Source organism: Epinephelus fuscoguttatus, linkage group LG11, assembly GCF_011397635.1.
Source record: "Epinephelus fuscoguttatus linkage group LG11, E.fuscoguttatus.final_Chr_v1".
Classification (NCBI taxonomy): Eukaryota; Metazoa; Chordata; class Actinopteri; order Perciformes; family Serranidae; genus Epinephelus; species Epinephelus fuscoguttatus.
Window position 1 is genome coordinate 23,386,945 of NC_064762.1, and position 20,436 is coordinate 23,407,380.

General features: G+C 38.5%; 1 protein-coding gene across 1 annotated transcript; it reads left to right on the forward strand.

Annotated features, from left to right (window-relative positions):
• The first annotated feature begins 1,501 nt into the window (after nt 1–1,501).
• Nucleotides 1,502–19,270, forward strand: rars2 (arginyl-tRNA synthetase 2, mitochondrial). Its single transcript, XM_049589236.1, has 20 exons — nt 1,502–1,641; nt 1,844–1,917; nt 2,009–2,111; nt 3,381–3,464; nt 3,555–3,655; nt 3,741–3,796; nt 5,218–5,301; nt 5,398–5,474; nt 5,693–5,851; nt 5,969–6,075; nt 8,529–8,624; nt 8,794–8,854; nt 9,958–10,034; nt 11,869–11,993; nt 13,875–13,942; nt 14,089–14,198; nt 16,605–16,700; nt 16,818–16,892; nt 17,047–17,110; nt 19,057–19,270. Exons 1-20 carry the CDS (start codon nt 1,606–1,608, stop codon nt 19,141–19,143), a joined length of 1,740 nt encoding a protein of 579 aa, XP_049445193.1. The 5' UTR covers nt 1,502–1,605; the 3' UTR covers nt 19,144–19,270.
• Nucleotides 19,271–20,436: the final 1,166 nt, after the last annotated feature.

Here is a 20,436-nt window from a genome sequence, read left to right on the forward strand (position 1 = left end):
TATAATTGGTTAATCATGTCAGACCCTGTGAGTTTCATACCCGGGGTTCTGTGTTTTTTATAACAAGCATGTCCTCTAATAGAAATTGTCTACACTTTACTCATTGGCTTTTTCCTGGACTTAAAAAATCTTGAGTGTTTTGACTTAAAATCCTTAACTCAAGTTGCACTAATCAGAATTTAGCAATGTCATATTTAGATGATTTATTTGTGTGCTGACAGTTGTTGGGTTTTGTTTTTTTTTTGTTGCCAAGGAAATGCCAAGAAGTTAGATCAAACCGCACCCAACAGTCCTGATGAAGCTGGTTTCCTGAGTTTGAGTCGTTAAGCCTCTAATAAAGAATACTAAGGATGTTTTTTTTCACATTTACAAATGTCATGAATATTGATGTGGAATACATTTAAGGTTCGAAACCTTGTTTTCAGGTGAATATTTTTTTTCTATTGTACACACAAAAAAAAGGGAACCATGCACACAATCCTGAAAACTTGAAGCTCGTGTATCAACAACAAAACTCCTATACTTCATTAATCCCAGAGGGGAATTCCAAAATGACACCCTAATTATCAATTGGTTCGACACTTATCTCAGTTGGCAAAACACTTCCATCACGTGCCAGAGCACAAAAAGGCCTCAAGTAATTTCTACCATGTTGGGGTTAAACGGAGCAGCATGGATAATGTATTACGGTAACAAATAAATATGATCTGTGTTACCTTTTTTGGTATTTGTGCACTGATTTCATCATTACATCACCAGATACTTTTACAGCACTGAGCTCAGTTACTGTAAGTTTGGCCAAAACAGGCATCAGTTGTGTATTTTAGCAGGGTTGTGATGGGAGCTCAGAGGAATGTGCATTGTTCACTATGCTGATAGAATAATTGTGTCAATGCAATATGAATGGTATATTCACAGTACTGTATTACAATATGGCAAGTTTATACCTCACGTACCAAGAAAATGCAGCTTAATTTGGGACGAAATAAACCCTTTATTTTTTTTTAAAGAAGAAAAGTAAACAATTTCTACACCATTTTGTATATTTGAGTATGTAACATGGCCTCGTGAAGACAAAACATATATTAACAGTATTTAGACAGTGCTTTAAATGTATTACACCAGTGTTTAATTAATGCTCAGTGACAGCTGTGTGAGTTGTTTTTTGTTGAAAGGATCAGTTTTTAGAAGAGAGCAGATGGTTTTGAGTGCGGTGTTTCATTTTGCAAGAGACCTGTGAGACTTTTCTGAGTTTTGACCATGGTTTTCACAGAATGGTTTAGCCCCTTCCAGCTTCCGGTTTAGAGTTTTGAGAACTTGAGCTACAGGAAAGATGAACTAAACGATTGGGAAAGACTGTAAATTACCGGATAGACGATGATGACTGTCGGGAGCAACGGAGAATATAATCCAACGAACCTTTTCTAGTTGCTGACGTCGATTGAGAAGGAAACCTCTGATTGGACGAGCTGACAGGAAGTGGCGTGCGAGGGCGGAAGTACACTAGCTATGTCAATGTGAATGAACTCACCACACAGCTTTTGATTGTTGCTAATTTTGCAACACTGTTATTATCATTATTTAGTGTTCGAATGTTTGCGGAACATGGCGTGTTTCTTCAGAAGAAGAATAGCAGCAAAGGTACGGAAGCCGGGAGAGTTTAAAGATGACACTGTATGCTAATGCTAACTTAGCAGCATGCCTTGACCCTGGAGTAACAACAACAGGGAGGCAGGACTGTCTGTTAATTCTGGTACATGACTGTTAGCTTGTGCTCTATAATATTGCTTTCACGCTTCCTTTTATTGAATTATTTCCCCTCTCTGTGTGTTTCAATGTGTAGCTGGGTCAGACGCTGCAGCAGTCTGAAGATGCCTTCATACCAGCTCTGTCAGCAATTCCAGTTTTTAAGAAACAGTTAAGTGTGTTTAACATTAACCCTGTTTGTTTGAGTCAGATGCTCTGTGTGTGTCAGCTTGTTAAAGCTGTCTGAACTTGTGCTCCTCAGGCAGTCTGCTGACTTCAAACTGTCCATCGGCGCATTACGGGTCAGTGGGATTTTACCATCCAGTGGTGACATTCAGCTGCAGACAGAAGACTTGGCCACTCGGGTGAGATTCATGTGTGAAGGCAACAGCAGATCTAATATGTTTTGTTTTGCCACCACATCTCACACATACAATGTATTAAAATGACCTACACCAGTGGATGGAATCCCAAGTAAAGACAAAATGAGCCAATGTTTTTTGGTGCCAAGGCAAAGAAATGACAAATGAGGGCTCATCTATCGTCACATTTATTTATCAGACAGCTTTTGTCCAAAGTGATTCACATTAGGGATGCATGATAATAAAAGCATATCATCAGTATCAGTTCATATTGACTTTAAAATGAATGATCAGAATCGGCCAACATGCTTTTTCTTATTTTGCACGATGAATGAATATGACATACATTGAGAAGCATTGTATTTCATATCTCCATCTGCTGGTGGGCCATCACGATAAGAGTGTGCATGCATAATATGATGTTAATTCCACTACAGAAGAGACTTGGTGAAGTGGATATATCGATATGGGTTTCGCTTATTGACCAAATGAGTTGTTATATATTGGCATCGAATAGCAGCAACAAATCCAATATTGTGCATCCTTGATTTACATTTTTTTGCATGCATATTATACACTGGTAGCGCTTAACATCTTCACATGCGCTACCAGCTGAGCTACAACTACTCTGGGCCTCTTTATTCCTCATCTCTTAAATCTAAAGATGTCCAAAATTTCTGTACCCTTATCAGTGCACATCCTCAGTTTCCACAAACATGACTGCGTTTCCACATCAGCTTATAACCTTTTTAGAATATACTTAACCAAAAAATAGACATAGAAAGACTTTTTTGAACCCTGTCAAATAGACTTCTGTTATGATTTTTTGTCTGGTATTTACTCAGAAGGTTGAGAGGTAATTGCAGATCAGTCAGAATGCTGCAGCCACACTTTAAAAAGAGCATATCACTGAACATCTGTCCTGATATTACTACACTGGCTTCCATGTAATGCTCATTTTGTTATATGCTCCTAGCTGCTGGAGTAGCCTTACTTGAGATGTTTTGCATATATGCACCTACCTGTTTGCCTGTTGTGAACGGCTGCTATTGTTATTTATTTCTTTTTTTGCTCCTACATTCTATGTAAAGTACACATGAGTGTCCATGTGGATAAAATGTGTAATGCAAAGTTTTCCTCGCCATTTCTCCAAAATCACAAAGTTAATTGAATATTTCTATTTATTTTTGGGTGCACTCTACGTCTATTCTGTTTGTTTTCTTGAGCTCAGAAAGACACAGAGCCTTGTATATTCTACTTTGTATCTTTCAGTTGAAGCAGGACAGTGTGGTGGAAGACATATCTACTGGAAGTGGAATGATCAACTTCAAAGTGAATCGCAAACTCCTTGTCCAGGTTTGTCAGGTTCATTTTCCACTGTGATACAAACAACAGACTTGACTGCCTCTACTGTGATTATAATCTGATTTACTGCATCTGTTTTAGAAAATGTTGGAGCCATTTGGAAAGCAGGAGGATGAGAAATTTGGGTTGAATAGTGAACTTTTAAATACTCTCAAGAGAGGAACAACATTAGTTGAGTACAGGTGGGTTTGTCTCCTTTAACACCACATGCAGTGTCTTCCCCTTATAGACTGCCATCAGACACAATTAATCTGTTTTATGTTGCAGCTCTCCAAATATTGCCAAAAAATTTCACGCTGGACACTTAAGATCTACAATTATTGGTGAGTTATTTTATTTGGTTTGCACTGTTGCCTCACAGCAAGGCGGTTCTGGTTTGAACTCCGGGATGGGGAGCCCTTCTGTGCAGAGTTTGCATGTTCTCCTGTGACAGTGTGTGTTTTCTCTGGGTACTCCGGCTTCCTCCCACAGTCCAAAGACATGCAGGTTAATTGGTGACTCTAAATTGTCTGTAGGTGTGAATGTGAGTGTGAATAGTTGTCTGTCTCTATGTGTCAGCCCTGTGATAGTCTGGTGACCTGTCCAGGGTGTACCCTGCCTCTCACCCAATGTCAGCTGAGATAGGCTTCAGCCCCCCATGACCCCCAACAGGATAAGAGAGGTTATGGAAAATGAATGAATAATTTATTGTGTAACTGCCATATCTGTATCTGTGTCTATGTCCACTGATAAATGACAAAAAAAATTGAATTACAGAAATGACAAATGTATGTTTTGAGATAGCGTCACTGTTCCGTAGTGTGTCCTCCAGAGAGTCGTGAAGTTTATTTTTTAATCGTAAAATGTCCTGCCCAGCATATTGGTCATTGTTACAAAAGCAAATTTAGGAAATCTAAATGACAAATGTTGATGAATGTGATTAATGTCGCCTGCTATATTATTATCTGATTGCTTTAAAGGTCCAGCGTGTAGGATTTAGTGGCATCTAACAGTGAGTTTGCAGAACTTAAACCTCTCCTGTGCAGCAAACACGTAGGAGAACTCAGATGGCCAATGTGAAAATTCTAATAGCCCTATGTAGAGCCAGTGTTTGGTTTGTCCGTTCTGGGCTACTGTAGAAACAATATGGCTGACTCCATGGAAAAGGACCTGCTCCGTATGTAGATATAAACAGCTTATTCTAAAGTAACGAAAACACAACAATTCTTATTTTCAGGTGATTACAAACAAGTGAAAACATAATTCTGAATATTATATAATATTTTTGCCAATATTGATTCATTTTCCGTAACCGCTTATCCTGTTAGAGCTCGTGGGGGGGCGCTGGAGCCTATCCCAGCTAACACTTGAACAGGTCACCAGACTATCACAGGGCTGACACATAGAGACAGACAACCATTCACACTCACATTCACACCTACGGACAATTTAGAGTCACCAATTAACCTGCATGTCTTTGGACTGTGGGAGGAAGCTGGAGTACCTGGAGAAAACCCACGCTGACACAGGAGAACATGCAAACTCTGCACAGAAGGGCTCCCCCACCCTTGGGTTCAAACCAGGAACCCTCGTGCTGTCACCCATTTTTGCCAGTAGATGCCCCTAAATCCCACACACTGGACCTTTAAACCCTCAGATATTAATATTGGTCTCAGCCTCTATGAACCTGTATCTGTCTTGCTACACTGTAAACGTACATTTTAAATTGATCGTACAGTCAGTGAGCTGACATCTTCCTCTCCAGGTAACTTCATTGCTAACTTAAAGCAGTCTCTAGGAAACAAAGTCATTCGAATGAACTACCTGGGAGACTGGGGTATGCAGTTTGGTGAGTACATAATGTGCAAAATATCCACAGGTGCTTTAAGTCCCAGATGCTGCTTTTAATATGGGCTTTGTTGATGAGACCAGTTTTCTGTTTCAGGTTTACTGGGAGCTGGGTTCGGCCAGTTTGGATGTCAGGAGAAACTGAAACAGAATCCCTTACAACATTTGTTTGAGGTGAGTTTGCATGTTTGGATAAAGACGCACTGACCAGTTTTGCAAGTTGAATGAGTGTGTGTTTCATAATAAATGTTAGTCATCTGTCATCCAAACTTCAACAGATTCATTGAGTTATATTTGTGTTACGTGGTCTGAATGCTTTTTAAAGAAAGAAAGGCTTTTGTTCGACATGGTCAAGCTGGTTTTTGGCACTGTTTGTTGCTTTTGTCTTGCAGGTTTATGTTCGAGTGAACAAGGAAGCAGAGGACAATGAGGATATGAAACAGGCTGCCAGAGACTTCTTTAGACAGCTGGAGCAGCATGAGAGCGAGGCCGTGTCGTTATGGCAACAGTTCAGAGAGATCACGGTGGACGAGTATCAGCACATTTACAAGGTACAGCCAGCTGAATAACACGCACGACCAGCTGACACCATTGTCAACAGCTCAACTCTGAAATACAAATACCAGTAGATGAAATATTGTAAACTGTTTCATTTTAATCATTTTCAGAGGTTGGGCATCCACTTTGATATTTACTCTGGGGAGTCTTTTCACCAAGATCAAGCCCAGGAGGTGGTGCAGCAGCTGCAGAGCCAGGGCCTGTTGAAAACCTCTGAGTATGTGACAGTATGTGACAGCCTTTAATCAGTAACTGGCATGACACGCTCTGAGTAAACATGTGTGTGAGGACGGTCAGCTTCATGCTCCCAGTTGGTTTATATACTGGATAGCTTCTAAAATAACTGTTAAAATAACTGTACTATGAACTAGAGCTAATGCATTTTTCAATTGACAGAAAGTTAATCAGCAACTATTTTGTACATGGAATATTTATTTAAGTAATTTTTAAAGTAAAAAAGCCAAATATTTACTGGTTTTCTGCTTCTTAAATGTGATAATTCGTTACTTTTCTTTGTCAAACATGGCACTATACTAAATAGTTTTAAGTTTTAATTTTTGGACTATTGGTCAGATAAAATATACCATTTGATGTCATCACTTTAGGCTCTGGGGAGTTACACAGGGCATATTTCACTATTTTCCAAGACACAAATTTGATGACTTAAGACTCAACTTGACAAATGAAAGAAGACTTGCAACTGGACTTGGACTCTTAATACCAATGACTTCATTTGGACTTGAGACTTTTGACTTGAAAACGAGAACCATGAAGAGCTAACGTTACGTTTCTGAGCGGCAGTTAAAAAAGAAAGTTTCAAAGATAGGACAACCCCCATCTTCCTATTACAGAAACAATTCCTAAACTCCTGGCTGTGTCCTGTCCCATCTCAGACCTTCCATCTTATCTACTCAACTCAACTCAACTCAGATTTATCTATAAACATTTAAAAACAACTCATGTTGACCTAGGTGCTGTACAAAAGGAATAAATTACCAAAAAAACATACATAAGAGGCGACATAACTGTCAGGTACACAGCTCTAACATTTAGAGACACAACACACACAGGCAAGCATCAAGGAAAGCCACATCAGGGGGACTCACGCTAATGAATAAAAGTAGGTTTTGAGCCTGGACTTAGACGAGTCAATGGTGGGGGCAGATTTAAACTTAAGAAAGCTTAACTATATCTGTCAATTCAATTCTTCAATTGACACTCGCCCTGTCCCGTAACTATATCAAGAATGTGCACAGACTACCTGTGTCTTTCACTAGAATGAATTTGTAGCCTCTTATTATGGACAAGCCATAATATCACTGGCTCTCACTTGCTAGCAGCTAGCCTGCTATCATGGACTAAAGAAGTCACAGTATAGTATGTCATATGAAACGTCATTAAAAAAGTGATAGTAAGCTTTACAAGTACATGACGCAACAAACAGCCACAGCAGTGTACTTGATATATGGGTGACATATTATGGTCCGGTACATTTACAGCGTCGTCATATGGTTTGAGCAGACTTTCAGTCATTATATTTAGGTGTTCATGTTGTTCCCATCTTCATTCTCATCGCCCTACACACCGAACAACAGTGATGCTGCCTTTTTCTGGCACAGTGTCTTTGACATCCTAGCTGAGGATCCCTAACTTGGAACATCTCTAAGTTAAGACAGTTCTGTAACAACTAAATTCCTGTCTTAAGATAAGATGAGAGTTTCCTTAAATGCAGTCAGGAAACATGTTTCTGTAGCATCAACATCCTAAATGTCATCCTAAACTCAGATAAGATTTACAGGATTTCAAACTCAGGAAGTTTCTTAAAGAGGCCCCAGGGATACCAAAGATATGTGAGGTAAATCAGAAACAGTGTCTCCTTTACATAGTTTGTCCACCAGAGAGCACTGACACGTTCATGTTTACTGCTCAGTCAGTATGTGTTGATTTGTGGACACAGTGCAGGTACTGAGACAACAAAATGCAGCTAATGTGCAAAAAGCTGTAAAATGCAGAGTGGTGTTCATGTGTCAGGTGGTAAATATAAATATAATAAACAGTAGGTGGCAGATATGAAGATGTTGAATATATACAGTATAAAGATTAGTATCAGTACGAACCATTTGCAGCAGGAACAGTAGGCATACCTCACACATGCTGATCCCAGTTCTCTAAAAAACACATTTAAGAGGTTTTATCAGAGATGTGTCAGTCAGTATATCAAACAAAAACTCTCAAATTATCATGCTCTTATTATGGTGGCCTGTTTTCAAGAATATGCAGAAATATTTTTCTCTTTGCAAGTTTTAAAAAAAGCCTGTGAACTTTACTTTGTTTGTTCAAATTGTTGTAGTTGTAGGCTGAAGCTTCAGCTTATTAAAATATCATATTTTATTATTAGGTAACCCTTTCACGACTTGTTTTAAGCTGTACAAAACAAAAGAAAGTTCCAAAACATTTCATACACAATAATAATCATACATGAGTTTTCTGTTTACACAAAGACCAAAAAAAAACAAAAAACATGGAATCTCCTAAGACACAAGATGGAGTATTGATTATCTAGTGGCTGTGATTTCTTTTGTACACAAATAATGAAATGAATGCTCCTTCACTGCAGTAGACACTGACACTGACAGTAAGCCCTGAGCTCACATGGACTTGTGTTTACAGGAGAGAAACAGGCGTAGTGGATCTCTCTCCTGCTGGAGACATGAGCAGCGTCTGCACGGTGCTGCGCAGTGACGGCACGTCTCTCTACATCACCAGGTCAGTACCAGGAGAAGTGGTCAGTTAGGTAAAATCTGCAGGAAAATGTCGATTTTTTTAAAATGATAGATGAAGGAAAAGCACAGGTATCAGATAAATACTGCATGAGAGATGAGATTTGAAGGTGAACATGGCAGTCATGACTTACTTTTTGTTGTTGTTTTCTCAGAGATCTCGCTGCAGCGATTGACCGAAAGGAAAAATACAGTTTTGATGAGATGATTTATGTGGTAAGGAAACTGATGCACTCAGTGGTTACATTGCTGTCTTTTAAATAAATGATGTAACAGTTTAACTTCACAGACACGAGACACATTACTCTACGACATGAGCTACACAAGACGTGGAAATATAATAATAATAATTATTATAATTACAGCCATTAGTGACGAGTAATGATGTTGCTTTAATTATCTTCCAACAAAAAAGTCTTTGCACTTATTTACAGAGCCGAAACAATTTGTCAACTGACAGAAAATGTATCAACTTTTTGTATAATTGATTAATAATCAAAAAAAACCAAAAAAAACATTCCCGAGTTTCAGGCTCTAAATTGTGATTATGTCATCACAATAATCACATTTTCGACTTGTGGAGGTCAGCAAAAAATGATTGAGGTCATGTCCATATGTTGCCCTTGTGTTTGCATGTTTTTGTTTACATAAGAATGTCACAAACACTTAAGCCAATAAGATGCCGGAATATACAGCAGAGTTTTCCTCACCATTATAAGACTTGGACGCAGCGCCTACGCAAGTTTTTTTTTTAATGTTTTTTTTGTTTTGTTTTGTTTTTTTTACAGCACCCCAATGGAAAAAAAACTATACTGAGGCACATTCTGCTGTCATTTCTGTTTTTTTTTTTTTTTTTGTTTAACAGTATTTTTATTGAATTATACATATATTTCACACATGAATATTCATGTAATTCACATGTAATTTGTGGATGGATTTTTTTCACATTCCAGTGTCTGATAATTCTAAAGAATGAAAGGTTTATTGCTCTTTAAAGGGGTGTACCTGCATTAATATGCTATCACATTATATCTATGGCATAAAATTATCTTAAATTGACAATAATATTGATTATCGCACTTATTACTGGTACAATATATCGTCAAAATGTGAAATTTGTTTACCCACAGTGAGTCTGAAGTTCATTTGACTCTCTGATGATGTGAGTCCTGTGAGACTGGTTGATGCCGTCCGTTCTGTTTCTATGTAAATGCAGAACCAGTTAATCCAAGTTTAGATCACTCTATTCCCCTTTTCACTCTGCCCCATCCCTGCTTATTTATCAGTCTGCTGCATCTGTGTCTGTTCTTCTTTTTAAGACGGATAAAAGTCAAGCTAATCACTTCCAGCAGTTGTTCCACATCCTGCTCGCTCTGGGACACTCCTGGGCCGACAGGTGAGCAGAGAAACACCTGAACACAACTTGAGACATATCAAAGACCAGTTTAATGGCAGCTGTTAGTTGTTAGTTTGTACTGTAGTATTTGTTCATTTAAGATCAAAGAGTAGTAAAGAATGTCTAAGAATGTCTGATGATAGGAAGGCACATTATCTTTAAGGTGGCATTTAAATCAAATATGTGTTCTCGTCTGGAATAACAGGAAAAGTTGCCTCGCTGAAAGGAATACTTCACTGTCTCTGTAATAGTATTCCAACTTTAAAAACACTGTGAGTGGATCAAGTTGGATTTGGCAAGACTTTACGTAATCAGCACCCCACCCACCACAGACAGCTGTTTTAATTAGAGACATTCCTGTTGTCTCATGTGAAGTGTTGCTGCTTTACTGGACTATTTTTTTTATACATTTTAGATTTGTTTTGTACACATTTCATGCAACTTTATACCCTTTCTCCACTAAATTTCAGAGGGAAATATTATAGTTTTACTCCACTGCTTTTATCTGACAGCTATAGTTGCTATTTAGTGTAAAACAGTAACACATATAATTCATTTTAATGTGATGAATTGGTATAAATATTAATGAAAACAATGTTTCGAGCCTACTTTAATCTTCATCAGGTCAAAATGTTTTTATTTTTAACCACTAATATTTCGTTATTGCAACATAAACAGAAACTGTTTGCTAATTACATTTGAGTGTTTTACCCAGCCACCCCCCATCCATCCCCACACTCCTTTCCCTTCCACCAGCCAACATGAGAGCAGTACCCATGCAGACAAAACATCCTTATTTAGACAGAAGATCCTTAAAATTAGATATCACTTGTGTTTGGATATGGATCATTGACTCTTGCTGTTGATAGTTCCACATAAGAAAGGTTCCAAAAAGCTCCGAAGCATGAGGGGGTTTCCAATGCTGGACTAAAATCTCTTTAGCTGCAGTCAAACCTGCCAGGCAGACTTTGCGAGTTCTGTCCATAAGGGAAAGATGGGAATCCTCATTTAGAAGCTGTACAGCAGGGTCTATTGGTAATTCCATCCCTGTTACTTCTGCAATGGTACTTATAACCTTTCCCCAAAAACCAAAAACCCCTGGACATTCCCATGCAACTTGTATAAATGATATTCTTGGTGTTAGATATACCCTATGTCAAAATTTCAAATGTATGTACCGGGCCCAGTTGTTTAAAAAATGTATCTGGATCAGAATGAAGCTGTCCAGGATCAGCTAATCCATCCTACTTTTGTGCCAGCTTTTCAAGGCAACATTGGATTGGATCACCCTGATCCAGATACAACCCATTCAAGACTACGAAATCTGGATACCTAGTTTTCTAGATGGGACTACATGCACAGAATGTTCTCATCCCAAGCCGACACATATTGCGTCTTTTTCAGCGGTCTTTCACTCCCATATATCACGCCCTAGGTATCCTCTTGCATCTGCTGTTGACGTTCTGAAACGCCGCTACCAACGGTGAGACGTCGACAATAGTACATGGTTAGGTTTAGAAAAAAAAAAACATTGTTTGGCTCTACATTCATGTGGGGAGCAAACACTGGCTCCATCCGCCAGACCCTCAATATAAATCAAAACAATCAACAGACCTTAACCTTAAATTAGCTCCACCTCAACCAGCTTCAACATTAAATTGCTGCTTACCCATCAGTGCATCAGTAATAATACACAGTGAGACCATTTATTACACTCAAAATGTAGCCATTCATGCATAAAGACTACCTTTTCTTTTGATACATTAATTACATTTTTCTTTATAATGTGGTACGGCTTTGACTTAAACAACATGTATTCCACGGCTGTTTTCAGTTGTCACCATGTGCCCTTCGGCCTGGTGCGGGGGATGAAGACCCGCAGCGGTGAGGTGGTGTTTCTGGAGGACGTGCTGGACGAAGCTCGAGCCAGGATGTTCCACAACATGAGCCAGTCAAAAAGTAAAGCCTCTCACACCTTAATCAGGCAGTATTTTCAGCAGCACACAGCACTCTGTGCCCAAAGTATATTTGCATGTGTCCTTATGATACAATTTTCTTGTGCAGTTTATACATAATTGCTCAATCCACCAGTCAGTGTATAATTATCTCCTGGGATAATGAAGCCATTACTGTGGGCCCTGGCAGTGTTTACCATTCTCCACAGCATGTTACAGTGTTACTCAGCCACAGTGTGTGCTTTACGGCATCAAGTGGGATTATCTGGTTGCATCACACAACAAGACGCTGACGCTGCTCTTCCACTAGTAGTCAGAAATCTGTACTAAGCACTCATTCTGTGTGCTGCATTCACACTGAAGAAGGTACAACAAAAACTGACTTTAGAAAAAGAGGTTGCACTTCAACAGTGGGATTCTCAGTGGAGTGCTACACCCAAAATCCAGTGAGCTTATTCCCAGAAATTGAAAAGGTAGCACATCTCAAGTCTTCAAGTAAAGGAGGACAAAATACTCACATTAATCTTATTTATTTGGCTCACAGCGAGAATGAGAATGGAGAGAGTACAAAATAAACTAGACCCAAAACAGCCATTATGCTTACAAAAAAAAACACTTTTGAGTGTGCTGTTGATGGACACTGCACTCCCACAATGCAATGCACAAATGAAGCTGGACGAATTTAAAACAAAATGTTGGTGGTGGTGACAACAGTCACATTTTGGGAACATATATAGCAGTCTCTTTGTAAAGATTAATCGGCAGCGGTATCATACAGTTGTAGGTCATGGAAAAGGTAGAAAAGTCAGGGAGTTTGAGAGTCTCATTTTCCAGGCCTGGAAATGTTATTGAATTAGTAAAGTTCTTGCAAGTTTTGGATAAGTCCTGAAATTTTATGGTGTGTAGCCTAATAAAATTGTTTAAAAATTGTTACAGTAATCTTCTGTGGAAAACCCTTAGCTGCAGCTCTTTTTTTAAAGAACAATGTATTGACTCAAGTCTCAGGTATTAGTAGTCTCAAGTATTTAATGTGAATATGGATTTAACTAACTATTAGATATTCAAAAAAGTTGCTGTTTAATTTTCATACAGCAATTAACAGTTGGAGTTAAGTATACTCAACAGTTCTGTTTGTGTTAAATGTTGGGCATAGTCAAGGAAATGTTATGATGGGTCCTTGGAAAGTCATGGAAAAGTTGAAATTTGAGAAATTTCGTCCATGAAAATGTGTTAAAAATTAAACTGCACACATTGCAAAGTAATAGCAGAGCTCTCCAGTGTGACCTGTGTCTCTGGCGAGCTCAGCAAATGGTGTTTTGTTTTATCTCCAAGGTAACAAATTTATGAGCCAGAGGGTCAAATTTAGGGTGCAATATTATGACTAAGTGGCACATGCTGGTTGTGTGTATACTGAATGCAACAGTACATACTTTGTAAAGGCAGCTGCAGTACGTACTGAAAGTTTAAAAAAAAAAGTATGTAATTGGGAGCACACCTTATTTTGATTTCTTGTATACTAACTGCAAAAACTGTCCAGTACAAAGGTAAGTATATAGACATATATACATACTGTATTCAGTTAGTATGTAGTATGGAACTGGGACATACTCAGCACCTCCAACTCAGTGGAGATGCTCCCAGATGTCTCTGCTGCAGTGTAATTATATCAGGATCATTTTGGTACTGGTACATCAGATATTTATTATTGATAAGACCAAACTAATGCAGTTGTCTTAGTAAGGCAAGCAAATGTGTGAATGCAAAACAAGCTGTCACCAGTATTCCCCATCTCAATCTCTTTAAAATGGCAAATATGTATGATGGTAAGAAAACTGATCTGTGTGGGAATACTGAACCTGTATTTGGGAACTCGCTCTTTCCACAGCTACAAAAGAAATGGACGACCCAGAGGACACTGCAGAGAAAGTGGGAATCAGTGCACTTATAGTCCAGGTGAACTGTTACAGTTTTCATTTTTACCTCTACAGTCTAGTATTCAAATATCCAACTGCTACCTGTTTCACTTCCAGATGTGTCTGCAGGGTTTGACAAGAGAGATTTGAGTTTTCATTTCATGTTTTCTGTTGGCTTTGTTTGAGGACTTCAAAGGTCCACTGCATTCAGACTACACATTTGACTGGGACAGGATGCTGCAGGCGCAGGGAGAGACGGGAGTGTTCCTCCAGTACACACACGCTCGACTCTGCAGGTGTGTATTCATCAGCCACTAAAAATAACATAACTGTTTCAAGAATTCTTGTAATTCTGTAGTCACTCTGCCATTTGGGTGATTTAGTTTTGTGGGTATTTGTGGTATAATTCCATCACAGTAGCAACAAATAACTGTTATTAATAATCGACTAGTCCATAGTTTTTAAGTAGAATATAATAGCCATAAATATGTCCACAATAATTTCCCAGAGTCAAAAGTGACCCCGTCAAATGTCTTGTTTTGTCCGTCCAAGTTGGTTATTTTATAATGACTTAAAACAGAAAAAAGCTCATCCTCAAATTTGGTGTTTTCGCTTCATAAATTAAATTTATATTGTAGTTTATTTGATCACCTAATCAATTATTCTATAATTTTTTGGAGATAATGTTGGTGAGCTTTAAATTCTGAGTTATACCTAGTTTTATGCATTAATCAGCGGGCACATGGCATTAATTATTAAAATATAAAACTTACTGCAGCAGCCCTCGATATGGGTGGTGACAATCCTGCATTCAAAATTGTACTCAGGGAAACATAAATAAGTGTTATCAGCATAATGTATAAAAGCAAAACGACTAATTAACCCTTTAAGAGGGGAACCTCTCTTTATTTACCTTCTTATTAATTTGTATATTGGATTGCTGCATTATTAATAATGATGCATTAACATATAAGCTGCATTTTATTATAATAACCAGTTGAGGTGGAGGACAGGAGGAATAATTACAGCCAGTAAAACCTGTATCGGTGCTCACGTGTGTGCCTCATTTTTTGTTTTGAGACAGACTTGATCAAATGTTAACCTATACTTTAATATGCTGCTGGGTTGTTTAATCCAATGGTTCTTGACCAGGGGTCTTGGACCTTAAGGGAGTAGCTGGTGGTCCCCAGAAAATGGGGAAAATGGTTTATTTTCACTATATAAATGACCCCAATGTGAGTAAGAGTCATAACAGTGACTATTTGGATCAGATGGAGGTCCCAGAAGCAAAATCAATTAAATGGGGTTCTATAACCTAATAGCCATGTTTTCACCAAAAACTTTAGGTACAGTAGCTTTAGAAACACACAGAACCTGTATGAACATGTACTGAGAACCTAAATCCTTGGAGCATTTCCACAGCAGACAATACGCTGAATGTGGGCGGGGTTGTTGTCACTCACTGCTCTGTCCAGCTCTCACTGTATGTCCTCTTCACCAGTGACCCAGAGGGAAGTCTGCACCTTGTTTTGTTCACACAACGAGGCTGTGCACTGACATTTTCAGAGCAAAAAAGGGAGAGTTTCTCTTGATGGGATTTTACAAAATAGCGGGTTTGTGCATTGAGTCCTTGTCCAGCAAGAGCAGGGGTGTAGTGCTGCCGGAGCGCACTAGAACGACGCTCCGCCACGTTTTTTTCTCCAAGTGAAGAAATAGATTTTACAGTTCACGTAATCTGGTTGAAATTCATTGACATTTTTAAAAAGCTTAAAGATCAAATCATCACTTAAGCATACGTTATCCTAGAGATACAGTAAATACAAATTAGTCAGTTGTCATATTGACATTTAAGGTATGTTGACTGATTGACGTCATCAATTCATGCACTGTGTAATGCCCAAGTAAACATTGCATTGTAAAAGTTGGCGGTAGCTGCCGACAGTAGCCTTTGAACAGCAAGATGAACTAAATCATCCTTTGATTTTATAATTATAGTTTACTAATGTATGTACAACTTTGCCACGGTGTGAACAGTGGTTACATGAGCCTCAAAACCTGCCACAAGTGTCCCCTGAGCAAGGTTTACAGTTCTCTAATGACCAGTCGACAGACTGCAGTGTTCACAGCTCCACCTTTTAGTAGGGTGTCAAAAATGTTGCCAGTTTTATTGGTACCATTCACAACTTTTAACAATGGAAACAAAAAAGTAACCGTTCATGTGCACTGAACTGAACTGAACCGGACTGCTTGGTGGAAACAAGGCTAATGTGTGTCAAATTAGCTCCTTGACTAATGTAATGTAATAATGTGGTGGGGTAAACAGTACAATATTTGCCTCTGAAAAGTGGTGCACTTAAAGTATTAAGTGGCATAATACAGAAGTTAACATATACCTCAATTACATACTTAAGTACAGTACATCCATCACTGCTCAGTCGTATGCTGCTGAGAACCAAGATTTCATTTGGAAACACCCTTTACCAGCTGATTTCACTTCCTAGGTCTCCTGTTATGTTGGTTTAGTGTTTGTTTGGAATAAAATACACACAATAGTTAATTAGCTTATCATTTACAGTCACTCTTGGGCATTAGTCTGTGTTAATACAAGTCTGTGTAGATACAAATACTCTCCAAATATACCTAGAGAACAGGAGAACTGAATAAAGTTGCTCACATTTTTTACTGTGGTGTTGTTACTGCAGTTTAATGCGGAGTAATGAAAGTATAGAGGCATCTATATCTGATCCATCCCTTCTACTGGAGCAGACAAGTATCAGCATCCTGCAGCACCTCCTTCGGTAAGCAAATGACTACTTAAACAGTGGCATCCCGTAAATCTTCTGCAGGTTTTCACAATGTGCCAGTGTTGTGTCAATATTTGCTCCAATTAAAAAGTCTTCATGTGCTCTTTGTAGTTACGACGAGGTGCTGTACCAGTCGGCCCAGGATCTGCAGCCCAAACACCTCGTCAACTTTTTATTGAAGCTGTGGTAAGAACAGGATGTTAGTCCAGAGGAGGGTGGTTGCCGTGCGGGGAACTTTGGTTGCTCAGTGTGTTTTTTACAGCCAGTGTAATGGTATTTGATATTTAATTAAATGGTGTACTCAAGTGTATTAATGCTACTCCTCTCTAATCTCTTCCAGCCACCTGGTCGCTTTAGCTCACAGAGAGCTGCCAGTGAAAGGAAGCCCTCGGGATGTTGCACAGGTAGGAAGAAAATCATGTATCAATCACTTACGTACATATCTTCGTGTTTTACTCTTAAATGTGCCACCATGTAACATCATGCAAGCAATCAGTAAATCCTTATCACCTTTAATACATTAGAGTAATTACAATAAATAAGTCTCGAAACACTGTATTGTATTAAATCAACACATTTTAACAGAGCCATCAAACAGGTAAACTGACTCACTAATGTCAGTTACACTGCAATTATCTATTTAATGGCCCTGACACACCAAGCTGACAGTCAATCGCTGGTCAATGTTGGGCCGTCAGTGAGCGCCATCGCCCTAGTTGGTGCGGTGTATCCTGCACTGTTGCCCTTCATAGGCACCCATTAGCTTTTTATTGGCTAATTGAGCATGTTGAATCGGCGTCAGTGACGGCAGAGCTTGCTGGTGAATAAAATCACTTTGATTGGCAGTTCAGCTCAGCACACAAGAGAAACGGAAATGAGGCAAGTAAACAAAGAGCTAAAGTCAAGCGGGAGTGAGACCAAAACAAACTTGTTACGTAAGGCTATTTGTCTTTAGTCATTGAGCTCTTGAACAGAAATGTTTCCTGATGGTCTGTGATACTGTTGACTGACACGAGGTTACAGTGTTTTGAACTTTTATTTTTGGATTGTGTTGTTAACGTGCTAACTAGCGTCAAGACAGTCTTCCTGTTTCCCTTTTCAATGACAATTACAGACAACCGCTGTCTGCTGGTGTGGAGAGTTATTTTCTCTCATGCAGGCGCAGAATGTGCTGGTTGGCCGTCAGCTGTAGTCTTTGCAGTGTGTTCCTTTGCAACTTTTTGGCTTAGACACGGTGACATCAGGCAAGGCAGCAGTCGTTGCCGCTAGTTCTCTGAATGTATGCCTTCTCTTGCTTAAAGGGTTACTTCAGTATTTTTTAACCTGGACTCTATTTTCCAATAATTTGTTTGTAAGTGACAACAACAATTTTTGAAATTAGTCCAGTATCGAGGGAGAGCACTACAGCTGTCAGCCGCGAAACATGCTGCAATGTAACCACTCGGGGCATTTGTGCACTGTCAGTTTATGTCCATTAAAAGTGCTTGTTTTTGCCACAGACGGGCTCAGATTGTTATTATTAGTGTCTGACAACATTATGGAAAGGATCCTTACAGAGATAGACCTTTTAATTAAAAGAGTAAGATCCTTTTTGTTGAACCAGCACAGCCACAAAGTTGCCATTGCCCAACCCACCAGACTCCATTTAAATAAACAGCAATTTTGGTGTGTATAGAGTCAGCATATTTTCACATTTAACTGAGTGAATTAAGATTTTATTTCAACCAAACAAGAGTCAGTAATTGCTTAGACAGTGGAAAGATGAACCAAGATGGTTTTGTGAGTTTTATTTTGTTTCTTATGACTCATGACTTTCTGTGATTTAACTGTGTTTCACAATGATAAAATTGCTGTTTATTTAAATGGAGTCTGGTGGCTTTGCTGATAGTGATTTCAAAGTTGTTTCTGGTTAAACAAAAAATAATTTTTCTCTTTCAAAAAGTTTTATCTCCGTAGGGATCCTTTTCATATTGTTGTCAGACACATAAAATAACAATCTGAGCCTGTCAGTGGTAAAAACGAACACTTTAAGTGGACGTAAATTGATAAAGTAGTTACATGGCAGCCTGTTTCACAGCTGCAACGCTCCCACTCAATACTGGACCAATCTGAAAGATAGTGAACGTTAATTAGCTGCAGCTGAATAAATTTGCTGGCAACAGTTATATTTACAGTTTAAACTAATAATGTTAGTAAAATTGTTAGTCTTGTAGATCCTGTTGTCTGTATAAAACTTTTAATAAGTCAGCTGTAAATGAACTGTAAAGCAAATGAAAATGTTCTTAATTGGAAAAAATTAAATATATATATATTTAAATTAAGCGTTACCTTGTCTGCTAAATTTCAACAGGCGCGGTTATGTCTCTTCAGCGGGGCCTGCTCAGTCCTCGCCAACGGGATGAGGATCCTGGGCATCACACCAGTTGATAAAATGTAAAACTCTACAGAGTTTCTTACCTTATCAGTGTTATGTTAACTGCTGTAGGTACCATACTGCTAAAGCTCATTTGCACTGTAAATAAAAAGCCTTTTATTTTCAAAATAAAATCATCTTACCTCACAGAGCCATTTGCTTTTCTTACTACTGTTTAAGGTATTTTCCACTCACTCGTTTTTTGTTTTTTTTTTTACATTGAGTACTGTTGAAATGTCAAACCAGAGTTGAGTTATGTCACTCAGCTCCTATTATAGTAACAGCAGATGCATGGACCCTAATGTGACTAGAAAACTGATCATGCCAGGCATATCATCATGGTTGGACTGGTAGAACTGGTCCAGCTGACTTTTACCTCCAAGTCAGACAGATACACACCTGGAGTATCTGACCTGTTCTTGACAATGGGAACAATAAATGTCGATTTTTCGATTTTTTTAAATAGGGCAGACAAAACAATACAAACACCTGTCAGCGCAATGTGATAAAATTCAACAGCACCACAAACTGCAGCCTCCTAAAATGACCATAAAGTTGAATCAACACCTAAACAGCTTCGTATCAACAAAAACTGAATGCTATATCCTTTATAAGGATATGATCTACTGCAAGTTGTATTAGTGTAGGTTTTGGCAAAGATGCTTTATAACAAGAGACCACGTTACAAGCTACGCCAATAGTATGAAATGATTTACACTTCCTGTCCCTTAAGTGGGCACGTTGGTCTCTCAGTTCACTCTAAATTCTTTTAATGTCAATTAAAACTATTATTCAAGCAACAATCTCCAGGGCTGACAAATGAAGCAAACACCGAAGTCCAGAAAAACTGCAGTTCTTTTAACGGCCACTTGAGGCTGGCTCCAAAAGTGAGTCAATCCCCATAAACCCCCACGTTAAAATGCCCAACTTAACAGCAGATATAAACATGTTTACAGCCTGGTACAAAAAGTGGTTATAGTCTCTATAGCTAATTTCTCTGTTCATGACAATGTGGGGTGGATTTATATATATATATATATATATATATATATATATATATATATATATATATATATATATATATATATATATAAATATAAACCTATATAACCTATTTACATTTTATTAAGGCTTAAAGTTGCACATAATTAAGGGCGCGCCACTTTGAGTGACAGGATGTCAAATAGTGTCCTCTGGCTCCAAAAAACCAAGATGGCGACAGCTTTAATGCCAAACTCGAGGCTTCAAAACAGAGTTCTCAAACCAATGGGTGATGTCACGGTAGCTACATCCACTACTTTTACAGTCTATGCTTTT

Bases quoted from the DNA above. Each gene is read 5' to 3' on its own strand.
- rars2 (XM_049589236.1), top strand. From the start codon at position 1,606: ATGGCGTGTTTCTTCAGAAGAAGAATAGCAGCAAAG. The intron at 16,893-17,046 runs GTAAGAACAGGA...AATCTCTTCCAG, and splicing joins AACTTTTTATTGAAGCTGTG to CCACCTGGTCGCTTTAGCTC. The intron at 17,111-19,056 runs GTAGGAAGAAAA...AAATTTCAACAG, and splicing joins GCCCTCGGGATGTTGCACAG to GCGCGGTTATGTCTCTTCAG.